The sequence below is a fragment of the Poromitra crassiceps genome (genome assembly GCF_964638095.1).
Source record: "Poromitra crassiceps genome assembly, chromosome: 15".
Classification (NCBI taxonomy): Eukaryota; Metazoa; Chordata; class Actinopteri; order Beryciformes; family Melamphaidae; genus Poromitra; species Poromitra crassiceps.
The window spans coordinates 42,839,394-42,859,548 of record NC_139634.1 but is presented as its reverse complement, the minus strand read 5'-3'; the positions used below and the strand labels follow the sequence as shown (position 1 = coordinate 42,859,548).

General features: G+C 44.3%; 1 protein-coding gene across 1 annotated transcript in view; it reads left to right on the top strand.

The window, feature by feature from the left end:
- Positions 1–20,155, top strand: part of enpp6 (ectonucleotide pyrophosphatase/phosphodiesterase 6) — a 36,911-nt gene that overhangs the window by 10,164 nt on the left and 6,592 nt on the right. Inside the window, exons 2-6 of the mRNA XM_083651558.1 lie at positions 11,040–11,219; positions 14,791–14,902; positions 17,922–18,063; positions 18,832–19,011; positions 19,863–20,000. Of these exons, the coding sequence (XP_083507684.1) occupies positions 11,040–11,219; positions 14,791–14,902; positions 17,922–18,063; positions 18,832–19,011; positions 19,863–20,000 (752 nt within the window). The remainder of the gene's footprint in view (positions 1–11,039; positions 11,220–14,790; positions 14,903–17,921; positions 18,064–18,831; positions 19,012–19,862; positions 20,001–20,155) is intronic.

Genomic DNA, 20,155 nt, shown 5'->3' with positions numbered 1-20,155 from the left:
GGCTTTTAGTAAGAGAGTTGCCATGGCAACCAATAACCCATGGCCATGGGTTATTGGAGTGGGTTATTGGATTTATACAATGGCTGTGAACCAATCAGATTGCTTGATTTGAGAGAGCCGTTTTATAATGTCTCATATCACCTGCATATCAATATAATATTGATATATTGCTCAGCCCTAAACTTCACAGTTGATCAGTAAACAGCAGATTCTGGCTGTCATTCAAATCAACTGACATGCTGGGCTGGTTCTTCCCGTGGGCGAGAGAGAGAGGGGGGAGAGTGAAACAGCAGAAGGTGTGTGCGTGTGTGTGTGTGTGTGTGTGTGCGTGTGCGTGTGCGTGTGTGTGTGTGTGTGTGTGTGTGTGTGTGTGTGTGTGCGTGTGTGTGTGTGTGTGTGTGCGCACGTGTGTGTGTGTGTGTGTGTGTGTGTGTGTGTGTGTGCAGAGGCCCTGTTACCCTCAGGGAGAAGATACGGGCCCCTATCGTTGCATCGGCCTAGTTTCTACGCCGAGCGCCTGGCGCAGTGGGCGTGGACCAGCGCACTTGATATCTTGGTCTTGGCGCTACACGCAGTCTAAAGCATTACAACCACGCCTTTTAAGCGTAAAATTATGCACCGTCATGCTCATTGGATAAGTGCAATAAACGAATCGCACGCTTGCCTTTTAAGCTCCAATTCCAGTGATCCAGCAAAACCAGACAAAAGCCAAGCGCTCTGCCCCCCCCCTCCCTTCATCCAGTCTGTCTGTCTCCATATATAGGCTATTATTCCATATTATTATGCTTCTCAAACCAATCTAACTGCAGTTTAAATACTGCAAGCATGTAAATACGCTACACTATAGCAAGATCAAAGTGAAAAGAATGTTCTAAAGGCATCAGCTAGAAAAATATAGCCTATCCCTATATGATGAGATTCATTTTATATTGGTGAAAGTTTGTCCAGAAAGATATCGTTTTCTCTCCCCTGCTGCAGGTAGAATGATGCACATAAATATACCCTACATTATGTAAAGTCATTGCATAAATGTGTTTTTATTGTAAAACTAAATGTGAAGTAGGGCCAAGTTATTGGAGCGGACATCACAGTATAGCACATGACAGTAGAAGCGCGTTCCGCAGCGCGTTCCGCAGCGCGTTCCGCTAACACTTATCTAAATCACGTTAAATCCACAAGAGATATATATAGGCCCAGGAGGACATATATGTTTCACGTAGGGTGGTGTATTCATTTCGATGTTTCATTTGGTCCAATATTGAAATGTGTACAATTGCAGGTTGTGTTACCATTACACATTAATTTAGATCAACCTTTTATATCTATTTCGCCTCATTTGGTTGCTATTTAGTAGCGAAATGGAGAAGCACAATGCATGCTGGGACATGCCAGGCAACTTACAACTTATTTTTCCTATATGGGAAGTGTGTTGTGCCTGTCTAAGCGAGGGAGTCAGAGAGAGAGAGAGAAGGGTGACAGAGAAGAGGCAGAAGAGCACTGGCGCACTGAATAGGCCTGGTTTCAGAGAGAGACAGAGAAGGGTGACAGGGGAGAGGCAGAAGAGCGCTCCTTGCAACTGGCGCACTGAATAGGCCTGGTTTTCAAAAGCGCAAAGCGCTAAATTTACGCCAGGTGGGAAGATATCAGTACGCCGAGATTTAAGGCCGACACGCCCATTCTGGCCCATTCTGGGACTGCGCCACGCCCATTCGGCCTAAAGCGCATTTGGCAGCGTAAAGCCATATTGATATCTTCCAGAAGCAGACGCAAGGCACGTTTTTTTGCGTTTAAGGCCCGTTTTAGCGCCGAAGGCCTGTGGGAGAATAGGGCCCACAGGGTTCCAAAAGCACGCACAAATCGCTTGAGGAACAGTTTCTTCCCGCAGGCCACGAGACTCCTTAACATACACAAATAGTGTAGTAGCCGTACTGTACCGTACTGTAGCTGCTACCATTACGTATGTCTAATGTTTAATTGTATGTTTAATAAGGAATATGCTATTTGCACCTGTATGTCAAATACGCCGAATTTAAAACGCCGAGTTTAATTGTATGTTTAATAAGGAATATGCTATTTGCACCTGTATGTCAAATACGCCGAATTTAAAATGTTTAAGCACGGCTAAAGTATGCACAGGACATGTGCACCTATGTGCAGTGAATATGCCACTGTCTCTGACTTGTCTTATCACTATACTGCCTTATTGCTTGTTGTGTCTCTTGTTGTTTTTGCACTCATATGCCCTGTTATACTTGTACTATGTTGTAAACGGAGTCCACAGCACAAGAATTTCACACGTGATACTTGTACCATGGAGTGACAATAAAAATCTTGAATCTTGAATCTTGAATCTTGAGCTTGTGAACAGGCAAGGCAGGCAACTGCTTGGAGCCCCCAGGCCATTAGGGCCCCCCCCGAGGGCTAACAAACTTTACTCCACAACAGTGACCGCAAACCCCCTCCCCATTAAACAACCAATGGACGATTTGCAATCACATTGGACCCTCCCGAAAGGGACCCCGGCCATCTCATTCCATGGACGATTTGCTCACGTACTTCTCTTGAATATAAAGTGAAACCTAGAGAATGTAGTACCTAGTACCTAGAGAATGAAGTACGTGTGATGGGAATGATTCAGTGTGAACCAGGCAAATGCATGATTCACAGAGAAAGGAAGAGAAGTTAGAAAGAAGAAGAAGTTATCTGGTCAAGTCACAACATAGACTAAAAGAGGATGAGGAAAAAGGAAGCAAGGCAGTGGAGCAGACAGATGCTGCTCCACACAGTTGTGTGTGTGTGTGTGTGTGTGTGTGTGTGTGTGTGTGTGTGTGTGTGTGTGTGTGTGTGTGTGTGTGTGTGTGTGTGTGTGTGTGCGTGTGCGTGTGTGCGTGCGTGATCCAGCGAGCGACACAAGGCCAATGATTATCCAAGTTGCATGATGTGAAATCTTTCAAAAATCAACGCTCTCTAATGTGCAGAATAAAGAGGTTTTTAAGTGGTAACATTATGATTATAGAGAGGCAAAGTGAAACATCACTTCCTGCTTCAGCACTGTACCAGAGATTTTCATCCGCCATTTATTTTCCCATAGACATTTCGTAAAATAATGCTTATAAAACAGTTGTACTTCGTCGACCCAAACAGTTCAGCTAACGCTATAATCGGGAGAGACCATAGAACATTTCACTGAGACCAAAACTAAAAAAAACATCGAAAAAATATTTTCTTTAAACCCGCATTTTTTTTAACGTTTTGCTCTGAGTGAAATGTTCTGCGATCTCTCCTGTTTCTAAATATATCTGTACCGTTTGGTTTGAACCAGTAAAACTATTTTTATATGCATTTCATGAAATGTCTATGGGAAAATAAATGGCGGATGAAAATCTCCGGTACAGTGCTGAAGCAGGAAGTAGGCGGTCACTTTCCCTCTCTATAGATGATTGTAGTGTAGCTGGCTGACTGTGGCAACAGCTGTTAGTATGTAGACCTTTGTTTCATTGTCTCATAAACACAGACAGACCAGAGTCCTGCACCGGGTCGGGGTTCTGCGGGGCCCCGCCGGGTACCCGCAAAAAAATGAGGGGGGCGGGTGTTATTTTGTCTTCATTTTATTTGCGGGTTCGGATCTGGGTAGAATAAACAACATGCGGCCCGGGTCGCGGGTGTTGTATAATATATGTATTTTTATTTACTTTTTATATAACGATAATAATTCAGTCAGTGTGTAACTTCATGTTTTGTCTGAGTCTGACCTGACGTCAGCAGCGCTGCTGCCTGGCCCTGGCTGGCCTGCTGGGCACTGGCACCAGTCAGTGACAAAACACAGTCAATGTGCTTAATTGTAAATAACGTTATGCAATGCCTGCCGAGTCCGACTGCACCGACTACCGTTGTTGGCTCTCGTCAGTGACTCGGCCAGAAAAGACCGCTATTCGCTTCCTGTGTGAATTGTGAAACGATCGCAGTTACTTTGGTAATGTTCACTTAAAAAAAAATGATATATGCGGAAGCGGAGCGGGGCGCGGGTCTCATGTCTGCGGGGCGGGGTGGGTTGCGGTACTGACTGATCATATGATCAGCGCAGGACTCTGAGACAGACACACACACACACACACACACACACACAGACACACACACACACACACACACACACAGACACACACAGACACACACACACACACACACACACACACACACACACACACACATCAGGGAGATAGTGTTTATTACAAGTTCTATGACTGGTTAATCATTACTCTTTATAGCAGCACAGTGGAAACACAATAGAAAGCGTGTGTTAAGAAGCAGCTGGTCTCTCTTTGGATGTTTGACCTGACCTGAGAGAGATAAATACGCCTGGTTGAATCTGTCTACACCAGCACAACAAACTGCTTCTCTTAGGAATCCAAAGGGGAGGGCGGCTCCGCCTCCCAGGGGAACCTTGGCTTTGAGTTGGTGGAGGAGAATCACTGTTATGTGCTCTTTGTCCCACACACTTGGAACTGCAACCATTCGTCTTTTTTAATAAATAACTAAATAAATAAAAAATATATTTGTAGCGCATTTCCCTAACTCAACCAATAGGCAAACTTTTCCAAACTCTTTTTTGTTTGTTTGTTTGTTTGTTTGTTTTTAATCAGTCCTAAATCAGTCCTGATAACGCTTTGGCACGCTAACAGGCCTTCCACAGCGTGACCTTTTGACAGGGCTGTTTGTGGATTCAGCACATGTCTCCTACTACTCTTGGACTGTGGGGAACAGTGGAAGAAGTTGTCCTCCAGAGCAACACTTGGTGTCGTTTCTTTTCCCACATGATATGGGAACTCCAATGTGGTGTCTTCATGTGTCTCTGGGAACGAAGTCTCCTCTGTCTTTAGCAGGTGTCTGCGGTTCCTCCTGTACACTTGTCCATTTAGAGTTTTGACTATGTAAGATCTTGGTTGGTCACGTTTCTTAAGCACTGTGGCCGGCTGCCATTTGCTGTGGTGTCTCATCCTCACACCTTCACCTTCCTTGAACTCAGACAGCGTCCTGGTTCCTTGGTCAAAGTATTGTGTCTTTATGTTTATGTTTATGCTTTATGTTTTATGATCTCTGGGAACTTGCAGTAATGGTATCTCTACTCTGTGTAGATTATTATTGCAAGTTCCCAGAGATCATAAAACATAAAGCGGAACTACAAGCAAACATATCATCACAGGACTCGAGTCAATCTTCGCAAGGCATGGTGTGCCAGATGAGTTCTTCTCAGACAATGGCAGACAATTGAGTGCGTTTACATGCACACCAATAAACTGATAACTGTGAGTAATCAGTTTATGGCAATAATCTGTTTTCTGCGTTTACATGCACTTTAATAATCCGACAATAGGAAAAACCCGGGTTTACATGATTCAGTCAATTAGTCGGATTTCTCTCCAGAAGGCGGCGGTAATTCAACTTTTGAATTACCGCCGCGGGCCCGCCAGGCCAACCAAAGCAGCCCCAGTAAATAGTGTATATAAATATAAGTTAGTAAACTGCATCTAAGGTTGTACTCAAGTCAACATCTTTATTTTTGCTTGGTGAGAAATGTGGGTCCCATTTATTGAGACGTCTGGCTCACGCTACAATATTGATCTGCCACAGATGTGATTGTCAGTGAAAGGAAACCCACAGTAAAGCAAAATAAAGCGTCTGATGTTGATTGAACTCAAGTGAATTAGGACTGAGTCGTGCCATGTTGGGGAGGCATACCAATGTTGATTTTCAAGGTGGAACATCCTGGTGTTAAAGTCCCTGGAAACCAAAATCCACAAAAACGTTCTAACTATGTTATTTAGGGTCTTATGTTAGTAATTGTGTGCCTCCGAAATTATTATACATTACTTTCAACCCAAAGCCTTAAAATCGACACTTTTCTACAAGATTCTACAAAGTACTTCCTCATTGAAGACAGCAGTGCGCGAGGTGCTAAAACGCAGGAGCTTATGACGTCATAAGCTCTATATAACCTTTGTACACGCGCGTCTCTCCTCTCTCTCTCTCTCTCTCTCTCTCTGGACTAGTGAGAGAGAGAGAGAGAGAGAGAGAGAGAGAGAGAGAGAGAGAGAGAGAGAGAGAACGAACGAACACAGCACACGGTGGGAGGGAGACAGAAGCGCTGTGCACTCGAAGTGGCAGAGCAGAGATTAGTCTCGTCGGCGGTGTGTAGAAACCTCTCCTCTGCCTGCTGCGGCGCTGCTGTGTGTGTGTGTGTGTGTGTGTGCGCGCGCGCGTGCAGACAGATAGACAGATAGACAGATGACCGTCAGTACGCTATGTGCGCAGCAACACGCAAACACACACACACACACACACACACACACAAACCATCTCTCTCTCTCTCCCTCTCCGAGGAGAGGAGAGAGGTCTGACTGACGGTACGTGCACATCATGAAACGCTCGCCTCTAGTCTGCGACAGCGAAACGCCGGGCGGTTCCAGCGGCAGGGGGCGCGAGGTTGAAATGGACCAATCAGACACGGAAATAGAGCAAGACAGCCTATCAAGATGCAGCGTCAAAGCGGCTTTCACAGGAGGCATGCCGCCGAGCGTTTCATGATGTGCACGTACCGTGAGAGAGGGAAATTTCCCTGCTGTAGACGGGACACGCCCACACAGTCCGCGGGAGAAAATACACTCTAAAAAATAATTGATTCTCATGACTTTTGCCAGGACTGTCAAACCTAAATTTATATACTTTGCGACGTTCATCATCGTTCAAATTTGGCTGGTGCCTTATTAACATAGGCTCCTGTGATGTGATGAACTCAAAATGCTAAATAATAAAGAAATATTTCTGGTTTCCAGGGACTTTAAGTGTTGCCTCCTTAAACCGAGGCTTAGTTACACCAAACACATTAGACAAACAAATACACAATTTGTTTAGCAACATTGCCAAGTTGTGTGTATCAAATTCTGAACTACTTTGCCCCATGCTACCCACAGTCATCGAATGCCTGGAAAGGTGGTTAGAACAGTTAGTCACTAACTGTTCTAACCACCTTTCCAGGCATTCGATGACTGTCTTGTCACTAACTGTTAGTGACAAGACAGTGATGCAAAAAATCAATAAAATAAAGACATTTGTTTAGGATTTTTGTGTGTGGAAGTTTTCAATGTCAAATTTGAGTTTAGCCTTCTGGTAGTTCTAGTTTTTTTTAAAGGAATAGCAATGCAAATAACAAGTTCACTGTTTAACCCATTGATACCTGATGCAGCATTTGTGTGCGTATCCCTTTAAGACCCTTTGGTTGTGTGCTCTTTACAGCTTATATGTTGTGCATGTGTGCAGAGGTCTCTCCTAAACAAGAGGTTTCTCATCTCAACAGGACACCTGGTTAAAAGAAGGGGTAGACGTGGCCTTTGTGAGTGATGCTAGTCCTTCGATGCTACACTGTAGAGCTGTAGGGTTATAGGCCTCATTCAGCATTGGGATGAACTCAACAAGTGTTTGTTGAACTACATTTGTCTCCTGCCGGCTTCCTCGGGGTCTTACAGGTGTTGAGCAAATAGAGCCGTTTGAAAAGCGTTTGAAAGCCGCCCTAGATTAGGGAGGGATCCACCTCCCACTAAAACAAACAAACATAACTTAACATAACTTAGCACCGCCACATTACGTAGAAAGACATTACATAGAGAAGTTAGAAAGAAGAAGAAGTTATCTGGTCAAGTCAAAACATAGACAAAAAGAGGAGGAAAAAGGAAGGAAGCCAGTGGAGCAGACAGATGCTGCTCCACACTGTGTGTGTGTGTGTGTGTGTGTGTGTGTGTGTGTGTGTGTGTGTGTGTGTGTGTGTGTGTGTGTGTGTGTGTGTGTGTGTGTGTGTGTGTGTGTGTGTGTGTGTGTGTGTGTGTGTGTGTGTGTGTGTGTGTGTGTGTGTGTGTGTGTGCGTACGTGCCCCTGCGTGTGTGTGTGTGTGTTTTGCAGTCCTCCCTCCATAAGACAAACACAACATCAGCTCCTGGCCAATGGGAGGCAAGCTTTGGAGCGTGCCCACTGGTGATGTGCTGATGATGGTGTTTTGATGGGGCACATTCCCTCGTACAAAGAATGACTGGCTGGAGACACACGCATGCACACGCGCACACACACACGCACGCACGCACGCACGCACGCACGCACGCACACACACACACACACACACACACACACACACACACACACACGTGTTATGGTGATAGGGTTAGTTCAGTCAAATTGACAGAATGAACAGCTTATTTTTCTCTTAACACGTTCACTGCCAATGACGTGTTAACACGTTTTCAGAATCCAGCTGTTGACTGCCAACGACGTGTTAACACGTCAAAAAAAAATCGATTTTTTTTTTTGACGGTGGGACGTTGATCTAACCCTTTTACGTCTCCTACACCAGAATTGGAGGTATTGAATGTGTATAATCTATTTTACCGACGCACTGAGCGGCGACATGTCTCTCCACAGTAGAAAGATGCGACCCAAAACTGGAGGGAAAAGCGCGAGGAAGCCGTTCTCATACTGTAAAATTGATGGCGAAAACGCTTTCACTTTCGCGCTGATGCACAGCGGTGGCAACGGTGGGGGGTTCCAAGAATAGATTGGATGCACACTTTGAAACACGCAGCATAAATATGACCAGAATCGCAAAACCTTCATCAAAGCTCTCAACCAAAACTCCACGAAACGAGCGAGTCCATCCAGACTTCCTCAAAGAGCGGCCGCGCAAACAGGCACAGCAGCAGCAGCAACTTCGTTGTGACACGCCCGCTGGAGAGCCAGGGAGGCAGGAGGAGAACACACACGGAGGGAGGAGTTGGAAGCAGAGGGGGGTTTCCTGCTGTTATGGAGGAAATTACTGTTCAAAACTATTGTTTAGATGTCTGAAGTCTTACTGATGCCAAAAATGAATGGTTAAAGTGACTGTTCTATCGAATTTCACAAAAAGCCGTTTATCTCTGAATAATTTTTCTGACGCTGAAACCATGCTGTATTCAACTGCTAATGCTTACATAACTACTAACTCTACAAACTAACTCTTTTAGACAGAGAAAGCACACATTCTATTAGTTCTTTTGAGATATTGTGTGTTCACAAAATCTTAGCAGAAAAGAATCCTCGGGTCTTGAAAGATGAGCCAGAATCCTCAAAAAAACCCTCTGGCAGAAGCTAACTACAGTAAAAAAAAAAAACGTCTGGCAGTGAATGTGTTAAATTGCAAAAAAAAGTTTGTCATTCATTTTTATTATTATTATTATTATTATTATTATTATTATTATCATTATCATTATTATTATTATTATTATTTAACTTTTCCCTTCTTTTTTACTTTTGGAATTTTTGGCTGTTCTCTACTGGGTTCAGAAGTCCTGTAATTGGGATTAAGGTTCAACTGATGTGGCTTTTTGAAGGCTGGTAATGACATGTTTGCATTGGAAACCGCCAAAGCCATCTGTAATTCCAATCCAGTATTCTTCAGCCATGTCCATAAATGATGTGAGGTCTAACTTTTTAATTTACGTTAGGGGCATTCACTTATTGGCAATACAAAAATACTCTTTTCATTTGCTTCCCGATTCTTACGCAGAGGACCTTTAACCATGTTCTTTACCATAAACTATACTATCACATGAGTCAAGTCAAGTCAAGTTTATTTGTATAGCCATAATTCACAAGCATGTCTCAGAGGGCTTCACAGAGAATATGTCTAACTACATCTAGCTGAACACAACAGTAACAGTAATTAGGGATGTTAATGATTGATCGACAATCGATTAATCGGTCATTAAGAATTTGATCGATCAAACTATATGTTAACCGATTAATCGACAATATGTTATATTTTTCTTTTCTTTTCTGAAATGATTTAACACCACAAGGGCAAAATGTAACTTTCACTGCTCATACAGAAGAAGAAGAAAGCCAAGCTAGACAGAAGACAGAATTTCACCCAAAAAGACAACAGTCATCATTGTAAACATTGTAATACATATGTTGAAATATATCACGTCCACAAGCACAATGACAGCTAATGCAGGACGTTTAGTTGGTTGATCAACTTGTTGGGTAAAGACAGGTGTAAAACCCTGCATTTTGTACTTTTTATTTTGTATGTCAAAAGCTGTTTTTAATATAATGATTAATCGATTAATTGATCGTTAACCTGACCAATTAATCGATTAAGGAAATTGATAAAAAATTTGCATCCCTAATGGAGAGGGAGAGAGAGACTAAAGCCTTTATTTGGACAATCACTAGTTACACACACATTTTCATTTAAGTTACACATAGTTATTGTGCATACACAGACAGACGTCATATTCAGATAACCTGTACTGCAGCTCCTCTCTATCTCACACTACCCTGTCACTCACTATGTCCTCTACAGGGCCAGAATAACAGATAGGTTGAGTCTACAGAGCAGCCTTCAAATGTGCGTCAAGACTGATGTAATCTGATGTGTGTCCTATAAGTATGTCTGACTTTCTGTTCATTGCATTGTCAGCCTGTGTATCCATTCATGAATATACAAGGATCTATGTTAATACATCATGTAAGACCACTTCTGACTGCATCTTTTGATCATAAGTGGTTTTCTTCAAGTGGTTCACTGTTTACCTTTTGGCTGTCAATTTCCATTCTACAACAAGTACAACTGGGTAAAAAAAAACTGAAAAAATTATAATGATAAAAAAAAAATGCTGGGCTTAAATCCGGTGAAACACACACACACACACACACACACACACACAGTGGCAGAGAGAGGGGTGGGGGAGAAGGGTCTGACCTGTGCAAACCTGCACCACTTACTTCAACACCTGGGTGTGATGTTTTTCTTAATACTACTTTTGCGTGGGAAGTGGGAAGTGGCGTACGCCTCTTTGAGGCCATGTTTTGTGTGTATGCAACGCTTCTAAATGAGACCCCTGATGACTGGGAATAGAGTGTTCCGCTGAACTGTAATGCAGTTCTTTGTGTCTCTCATGTGTCTTGAACGTGGCTCCAGTTGAAAGTGGGTCTATGTAACCGTGTGCTTTTCTCAGGCCGTTACTGCGAGCTTCATCAGATGGTTGGTAACTACATGTGGGATGAAGGCACCCAGAAGGAGTTTTTGATCGGAACCAATGCTGACAGCCGGCTGCCAATGTGGTGGGATGGGTCCGAGCCCATATGGGTCACCATGCAGAAGCTAGGAAAGAAGGTCTTCATGTACTACTGGCCTGGTGAGTATATCTCATCATCATCACTCTATTTGTCAGACACAAGGTCCATTAAAAAACACACAAGACATATAAAACAGGTAACAACACAATAAGAGCACTTAACAATTCTGCAGTAAGGCACTGTACCAGTGTTTCCAGATGGAAGACATGTATCTCGTGTCACTGAGATTGGGTTGAGAGAGCAACATAATGAGCATATTCTGAGACATGTTCAGACAGATAAACTTATACATCAGGTTTCTCAACAGGGCATGAAAGGTGCTCACTCCTGCTCCACAAAACATTTCACTGGCGCTGCTACACCTTGGCTCCCTAAGAAGGATCCTCAGGCAGTCATTATAAGCAACCTGGAGCTTTTGAATGCTAGCCTGCTTAAACTTGACCCACAGGGGGGCAGTATACAGAGGAGTACAGTAGGCTCTAAACAGGTTTACCTTTACATCATCTGAGCAAAAATAAAACTTCTTCCTCAGCATGTTAGCTTGAGCATACAGTACACGCCTCTGTCTGTACATGTCATCATCATCACTCATTTGATCAGTTATAATATGACCCAAATATTTAGTTCTACAGCAAACTGCCAGCACCTGCCCAGACAAATAAAAAGAAGGAAAGGAGAGATCCTTATCATCTCTTGTTCTGCAGATCATAGTGACACTCTTTTTAGCATTATATTTCACATCAAAACGACCTCCATGGTCCGAACAGATATTCAGCAACTGTTGGAAACCAGTACTGCTTGGAGACAGGATAACCAAATCATTGGCATACATGAAGTGATTTACAGTGGTGTTACCAATCACATATCCCGTTCAGCAGCTGCTGAGCTGTACAGAGAGTTCATTCATATGTAGATTGAACAGGGCGGGGGAAAGAAGCCCCCCCTGACGGACGACATTCCCGACACCAAAAGGAGCAGAGACAGTATTACCCCACCTTACCTGTATGGTCTGGTTAGCATACCAGAATGCCAGGATTCTAATAATGCTAACAGGCACGCCCCTCTCCCTCAGTTTTAAAAATAGTTTCTGGTGGTTGACTCGGTCGAATGCCTTAGAGGCATCAATAAACCCCACTAAAACAGAGGAATGCTTACCTTTATACATATCAATAACCTCTTTCAATGCATAAATACAGAGGTCAGTACCTAGCCTGGGTAAACCCATCCCCCACGTGACCTGCTCTCAGACCTGTTCTCAGTCACTATGCTAGGTGACTGAGAACTGAGAGAGCAGGTCACGTGGGGGCTGGGTTTACCTAGGCTAGTCAGTACCATGCTTGGCATTGAATCCAAATTGATTGTCAGGCGTGACTAAAAAGAAACTTAAATGATCTAATAAAATTCTCTCTAAAAGTTTAGAAAGTACACTGGCCAGTGCAATAGGTCGGTAGTTGTCCACACTCCCCACCTTACCTGCCTTGTCCTTGATGACTGGCACCAAAGTGACCGACAACAAGGAGTCCGGCAGCAGCCCATGTGTCATGAGGCCTGTAAAACAGATGGAGAGCAGGACAGCCACCCTGGGGCTCGCATGTTTAAGATGCTCTGCAGAGATATTATCCAGGCCGCTGGCTTTGTTATCGGCCAGCTAAGTTATAGCTTGAAGCACCAAACAGCCTCACTGTTAGGGATGCTGCTCACTTTTTACACAGTTAAACACAGCAGAATAATGCTGCCTCCACAGCTCAGCTATGTCAGCAGCACCAGAGACTCCCTCAATCGTGCCAGGTAGCAGCATACCGCCTCGATTCAAGGCCTTCACCTCATTCCAGAAGCCAGTGACATTGCAGCTAAGGAGCTTCTCAGCCATTGAGTCTGCTCTCATGAGTTGTTCATGTTTGGTTATATACTGAATAGCAGCTTTGTATCTGGCATGGGTGTTCTTTCTGTGGTCCAGAGCAGGACCCTGCCTGGGCCTGCCTGCCGTTACCCATTGACTAAAGGCCTCCCTAGCTGCAGCAAAATGTGGGGGGGCTACATGTTTATTCCAACCTGGCTTACCTGGCTTACCTGTTTTACAATTAGAATAAGTGATGTAGGGGCTACTGGCCTCACACAATGTTCCAACAATGGCATCATACATAGTACAGAGATCATGGTGGTGAGCTGTATCTTTACAGTTAACATCCGAGCACAGGATAGCATCATAGGGTAACAACACCTGATTCAAAAGAGCCTCTGTTTTCCCATAATAAAACAGCACATCCTTACCTGAGAGTTTAGACCAGTCTAGTTTGGACCTAGAGCTGTTGTTGACCTCCCGGGTCATCTCAGGGAGACTGTCTAACTCAATGTAAGAAATAAAAGGTAAATGATCACTCATTGAAGCCTCATACACAATCTCCATAGATCGCAGATCGGCATGGGCATCAGCCGAGCAAACACAGTGATCTAACCAAGATGTGGTGCTCCAGGCTTCACTAATATAAGAGAAGCTGTCAGCTGGCAACAGCACTTGGCTGGATATAGTGAGTTCACTATCATTACAAAATTGAGTCAAGTGTCTAGCAAATAGGGAGCTTCTATCAGAAATGTCAGCATTCCAATCACCAACCACATAGACACAAGTACAGAGGTTATCCTGTATAAAACGGTTAATAAAGGCAAGTTTGTTAAGGTAGTCATCCTCATTGTCTTAGCACTCCTATGGAGTGTACACGTTAAGAACAATAAAATATGAACCTATTGTACCTGTATATTAACTAGGGTGGCCAAACATCTGGCTTTAGGTGGGGACAGTCCAGGTTTTGAGATGCAGCTGTCCGCCCACCGGCGCAGCCTTGAGATGGACGCACCTGTCCTCCTTTTGAGATCATCCCAAAAAAGAAGGATAAGTCATCACTCACATAAGACATCATCACTCACGTCTTGTGATGTCTCATCCTTCTTTTTAGGCTCCTTGTTCAACCAGGCTTGTCAGCGCGCGACTCACAGGCAGCTGAGAATGAATGTGATGCGTGAAGTTGACTAACTAGTGGACTGGACAGTTGGTGATGGCTGGTGCGTTTCAGATGAGGGAGTGAACTAGCTAGCCAGCCAGCTGACTGAGCTTTGTTTACTCTCTGTCTCTCACTGAGACGGAGACAGACATGTAAAGACTGTGCGCTCTGAAAAAATGCGCTGGGTGCAGCGCCCTTTCTCTAGTCTAGACGGACGCAGACTCTCGCATACGCTCCTCTCTCCTCCTTGGAAACAACTGAGAAAAGACGCTGGAACTCAGCAAATTATTACGCTATATGGACACACAGCCTTAGAGCAATATTTAGGTTTGCATACATGGGACCAATGTGATAACTGGGGCAGGGGTAGGTTGAGGTTCTGAGAGACTAAAGCAGGAGAGCTGATAGCACATTATAATCATGTATTACTGCCAAGTCCTCTCAATATCTGTATCTGTAATATATGTCAAGAAGTGTTTGTAAAGTATGCATAAATCATTCCCGTGCTTGTGCTTGTGTGTGTGTGCGTGTGCGTGTGCGTGTGCGTGTGTGTGTGTGTGTGCGTGTGCGTGTGCGTGTGCGTGTGCGTGTGTGTGTGTGTGTGTGTGTGTGTGTCCTCGTCTGTCCTCAGGCTGTGAGGTGGAGATTCTGGGTGTGCGCCCGTCGTTCTGTGAGGAATATGTCTACAACCCGTCGGAGAAGAACCTGACTGACTCTATAGAGAACGCCCTCAACGTACTGCAGTAAGAAGAACTATCTCCACTCTTATGGCCCAATTCCACCGCAGGTAGTAGCGCGGTCCCGCTCCGCTCGACTCGATAAATGGTCTCATCCCATCGGTAAAAACCGGCCCAACCCGGTTTGATTTGGGGCTGAGTCGTGCTACTTTTCGTCCCTGCCTCGTCGGGGTTCTATTCTGCGAACCCGGGTTCATACGGTGACGTGAAAACATTGTAGACGACTGATTGGTCAGGCAGAATCGTGTTTACTCTGTCTACTGACTGTCATATGCAATGCTGGCGGCATACCAGTTTAGTGGGCTTACCTTCTCTTCTGTTATGTATATTTCCATCAGTCTTTGTGTTGCTGCCTTCGCCTGAAATAAAATCGTGGCGGGTGTTCAATTGTCTGAGAAAAAAGTCTGCTGCTCGCTCAGGGAGCTCTGTAGCTGAGTGGAGGCTGCAGCGCTCCGCTAGGCCGCAGCGGGTGTTTGGTGAAGCCGCGGTCTTGCCTAGAGGCCGCGGGGTAGAGGCTTCACTCTGTTGCGCCTCTCCCGTCCCCGCACAGCGCAGCGCATGCCTGTGAGTGATATCCATTCTCCTGGTCGATTGTCACATTCGCCCATGTACACTGTAGGTCATTTAGAGGCACCAGTATTTCATAAACAGTTTAAAAGTTCTGTGGATGGATTTAATTGTAATGTTATGTTATAGCCTACTTCGGCTATAAGCGAAGGACAGATATGCAGATATCGCTATGACGGGTGGGCGGGGGCAGATGAACGTCGGTCGAAACAGAACGTCCATCGAGTTGAAACAAGTAGAGCCGAGTGGTGACGGGCTGTGCAGGGCTGTAAAATGTGGTGGGAAAGAGCCATTAATGCAGCCTAACTCTGATCACAGGCTTACACTGAGGAAGCAACGCTTTACATGTAAGACCATCACATAGATACATAGGGAAGTGGAGGGTAAACCGGTTTGACTGCTATTACTGCTACTACTACTACCTCTACTACTACTGCTGCTGCTACTACATGTACTACTGCTGCTGCTGCTGCTGCTACTACCTCTACTACTACTGCTGCTACTACTGCTGCTGCTGCTGCTACTACTACTACTACTACTTATTAGAGCCCGATCGATACTGGATTTTTGAGGCCGATGCCGATACCGATATTGCGGCGTAAAAAGATTCCGATATCGATATATCGGCCGATATTCTTATATTATATATACCCATTATATTACACAATTTATTTTGTAATTATCCCTCAAATATCAAACCATTGACACAGATATGAGTTGACATGACTTGAGATATGTAATGTAGGCAGGATATTTTACAGCTTATCAATAAGCTTTATTGTCCCAAATGACATTAATGCAATGAAACAGTAAACTTCACTGGGAATTTAATAATTATAAATAACTAGAAATACAAAAACACAAATAGAACAAATATAAAATATAACTTGAGTTAAGAAAAAAGATCAAAAATACACAACATGCTGTCGAGTGTCAACAAGCCTCCCAGTGATCTCGTCCATTCCCGCCAGTAAAGCCTACAGTAGTTTCACTTCCTAGGGTTAGGGTTAGGTTAGGGTAAGCGCCTGACCTGTCGCGTCTGTCTGACACTGCACCTGACCTGTCGCGCCGACCGTAGGCTGCTCACTTCCTCTTTCTGTTACAGCAGGAATCCAACTGAATTGTTAACTGTGTCAGCGTCTTTGGGTCATTGAAAAGCGCTTTATAAAATAAATGAAGGCCTGGTCATATTGAACTTAAACTGGGCAGGTTTCACCTGCTGCATGTCTCTCCCTGGATTATTTTTAGGGTAGTCGCGATTCCATCCTATGAGGCTTGTTGACACTTATAACTTAAAAAATACAAAAAAAAAAAAAAAAATCTGCAATATCGGCCAACATATCGGCCGATACCGATGTATCGGTTATCGGCTCTACTACTTATATACTATGACTAATTCTACCACCACTCCTACTACAATTAGTATTACTGCCTTGGAAAAGTCATATAGCCCCGGGGCCCATGTGACTTTAATGTGGCTTTGCACGAAGCCCCCTCCTCCTCGATGTGGGAGTTCCCCTCAGAGCTAGGCGGGAGAGGTCAGCTCTCACATGATGCCTCCTCCTCCTCCTCCTCCTCCTCCTCCTCCTCCTCCTCCTCCTCCTCCTCCTCCTCGATGTGGGACTTTCCCTCAGAGCTAGGCGGGAGCAGAGCAATCTAGTAAGAGAGTGGTGTCAGCGGAGGTCCAAAATGCATGACTCAGTAGCCAATGAACAGCCAGGAAGGGGGCTCGCGCTATACGTTTGAATGCTAAAATAAAGCTGATAGTGTACAATTTGATTCTTTAAACTTGCTGCAACTCAACACACAGCAGCGCTGCTTAAGCCAGGACCTTACTTCCTGGAACTCTTGAGAGTAAAAAAACTGGTCCATTGGAGTGAACGGAGATGTTGCGACTCTTCTATCTACACGGCTCTGGGTGGGAGCGGTCAGCTGTCACATGACGCCTCACGCCTCCTCCTCGATGTGGGACTTTCCCTGAGAGCTAGGCTGTCTGCAGGGCTCTGCCTCTGCATAATAGAACTATCACTTTTCAATACTGTGTAGTCAATGAAATGACTAGTTAGTGGAATAAATCAAAGTCCTCTGTTGCAAACGGGCATTTTTTTATCTTGTTGCCATCCACAATGATATGAATCAATTTGACACACAGACATGTCAATCATGGCTTTTTATTTCTTTTTCTTCTGAATAATAACAACTTGGAGTATAGAAGAAATATCTGTTTCCAGTGAAACATTTGTGCTTTCCCGAAAAACGGATTTGGATTCGGGTATAGGTTACAAAGTGTGTGTGTGTGTGTGTGTGTGTGTGTGTGTGTGTGTGTGTGTGTGTGTGTGTGTGTGTGTGTGTGTGTGTGTGTGTGTGTGTGTGTGTGTGTGTGTGTGTGTGTGTGTGTGTGTGTGTGTGTGTGTGTGTGTGTGTGTGTGTGTGTGTGTGTGTGTGTGTGTGTGTGTAGATCAGGCCAGGCGGCCATGGCAGCGATATATTATGAGAAGATAGATGTGGAGGGCCATCACTTCGGACCGGGCTCGAGCCAGGTCAGAACCGCTGTCAGACAGCTGGACGCCGCCATGCAGGTTCTCAACACTAAGATCAAGGTTAGTCCTGTTATTACTATTTACTAGTATGCAATAATAATCATATATAAGCAATAAGCCCCAAGAGGTTGTATTTTACAGTGACTAAGAACGGCCTTTAGCTGTTGTAAAATCACTGTAGCACGGCCTCTTGTGGCGTATTGCTTTTATTTCTGCTTTTTTTCTTTTTATAATTTTTTATTTTCCCTAATACAAACGTATTGCTTTTATAAATGGAGGATAACCTGGCAAGGTTTCCTGCAGTCTTCTTCAGAGAAGTCACATGATGTTGCTGTGATGTGTCACATGGCTGATTTATGTAGGCTTGGACATCCCACCTGGATAGCTGGGATGATCCGGTAGTTTATGGAGGTACGAGACAGGTATGAGACAGCATGTAGGCTCCCTCATCCTGCTTTACACCTGTCCAGGTGGGATGGCCAGACCTACATAAACCAGCCATAATGACACGTCACAGTAACATCACCCGACGTCTCTGAAGAAGACTGCGGGAAGTCAGCAGTCGAAACTGTCAGGTACGACAAATATAACTTACTAGTCGTGCCATATGAACAATGAATTACTGTAATAAAAGTGTTTTATAGAGTATTTTACAATGGCTTCGATCACAACCAAGGACCGGAACTATCCCTTTTATAATACTACTACTGCTATCTGTCTCTTTTAATTTTCAGATCAGCCAACTGCATTTATGCTGTCAGACTATAGTGTCATTTTGCTTTGACCAGTTTCTTGGTTATTGTGATGTGTTGTTGGTTTGTTTTGCAGGAGAAGAAGTTGGTGGACCAGCTGAACATAGTGCTGTTTTCAGACCACGGTATGACCCAGATCCACTGGATGGAGAAGGTGATAGAGTTACACAAATACATCAACATGAGCGACATCGTGAAGATGATGGACAGAGGACCTGTGGTCAGCCTCTGGCCCAGAAGCAACAAGTACCAAGAGGTCACAATCGCTACATATCTACTGGATCTGTCTGTTGTATTTTGCTCTGCGATGATCTCTCCTCTCTTCACCATTAAGACGACTAGATTACATTTGAACAATTCCCATGAAAGAAATAGAAAAACATTTTTTTTATTTTTTATAAATAAAGAATAGAGCAAAAGAGGGAAATACGACATGACAGTAGGGTTGTCAAAAGTATCGATAGTTTCTAAAAGTATCAATACTGAAAATTTTAATCGGATACAATACTCATTTGCAACAGGTATCAATAGTATCGAAAGTACCAATACTGCATTTTTTAAATGGATACAATAGTCATTTGCAACAGTTTTGCTACCATCAGTTCTTTTCTTTTTTTAATGACTGATTTTCCCCTCCCTATCATTGGGTATCTGTTGCTTCAACAAGCTAAACGCGCTCTGATGGCTAGAGCAGCAGGGCTAATCTGCTGTCTAAATTCAAAGTTTGATCAGGACTAGATTATGGAGAAGTGTGCGTCTGTCCGTCCATCTGTCTTAAATTTATTTTTATGCTTCTTGATGTGTCATCATCTCTCCCTCCCCGTGGTATCGAAAATGTTATCGAGTATCGATATTTTCCTGGGTATCGGTATCCAAGTAGAAATTCTAGTACCGTGACATCCCTACATGACAGGCAGACTTACGTGTGTGTGTGTGTGTGTGTGTGTGTGTGTGTGTGTGTGTGTGTGTGTGTGTTTGCGTCTGCGTGTGCGTGTGCGTGCGTGCGTGTGTGTGTGTGTGTGTGTGTGTGTGTGTGTGTGTGTGTGTGCGTGTGCGTCTGCGTGTGCGTGCGTGTGTGTGTGTGTGTGTGTGTGTGTGTTATCCCAGGTGTATGATGCATTGTCCCAGGTCCCTAACATGCGTGTGTATGGCAGAGGGGACATCCCAGAGCGTTTCCATTACAGAGGAGGAAAGTTTGTGTCCGACCTGACGCTGCTGGCAGACCCAGGCTGGTTCATCACTGAGGTCAAACACACACACACACACATGCACACACACACACACACACATACACACACACGCACACACACACACACACACACACACACACACACACATACACACACACACACACACACACACACACACACCTGCACACACACACACAGAGCCGGCAGACC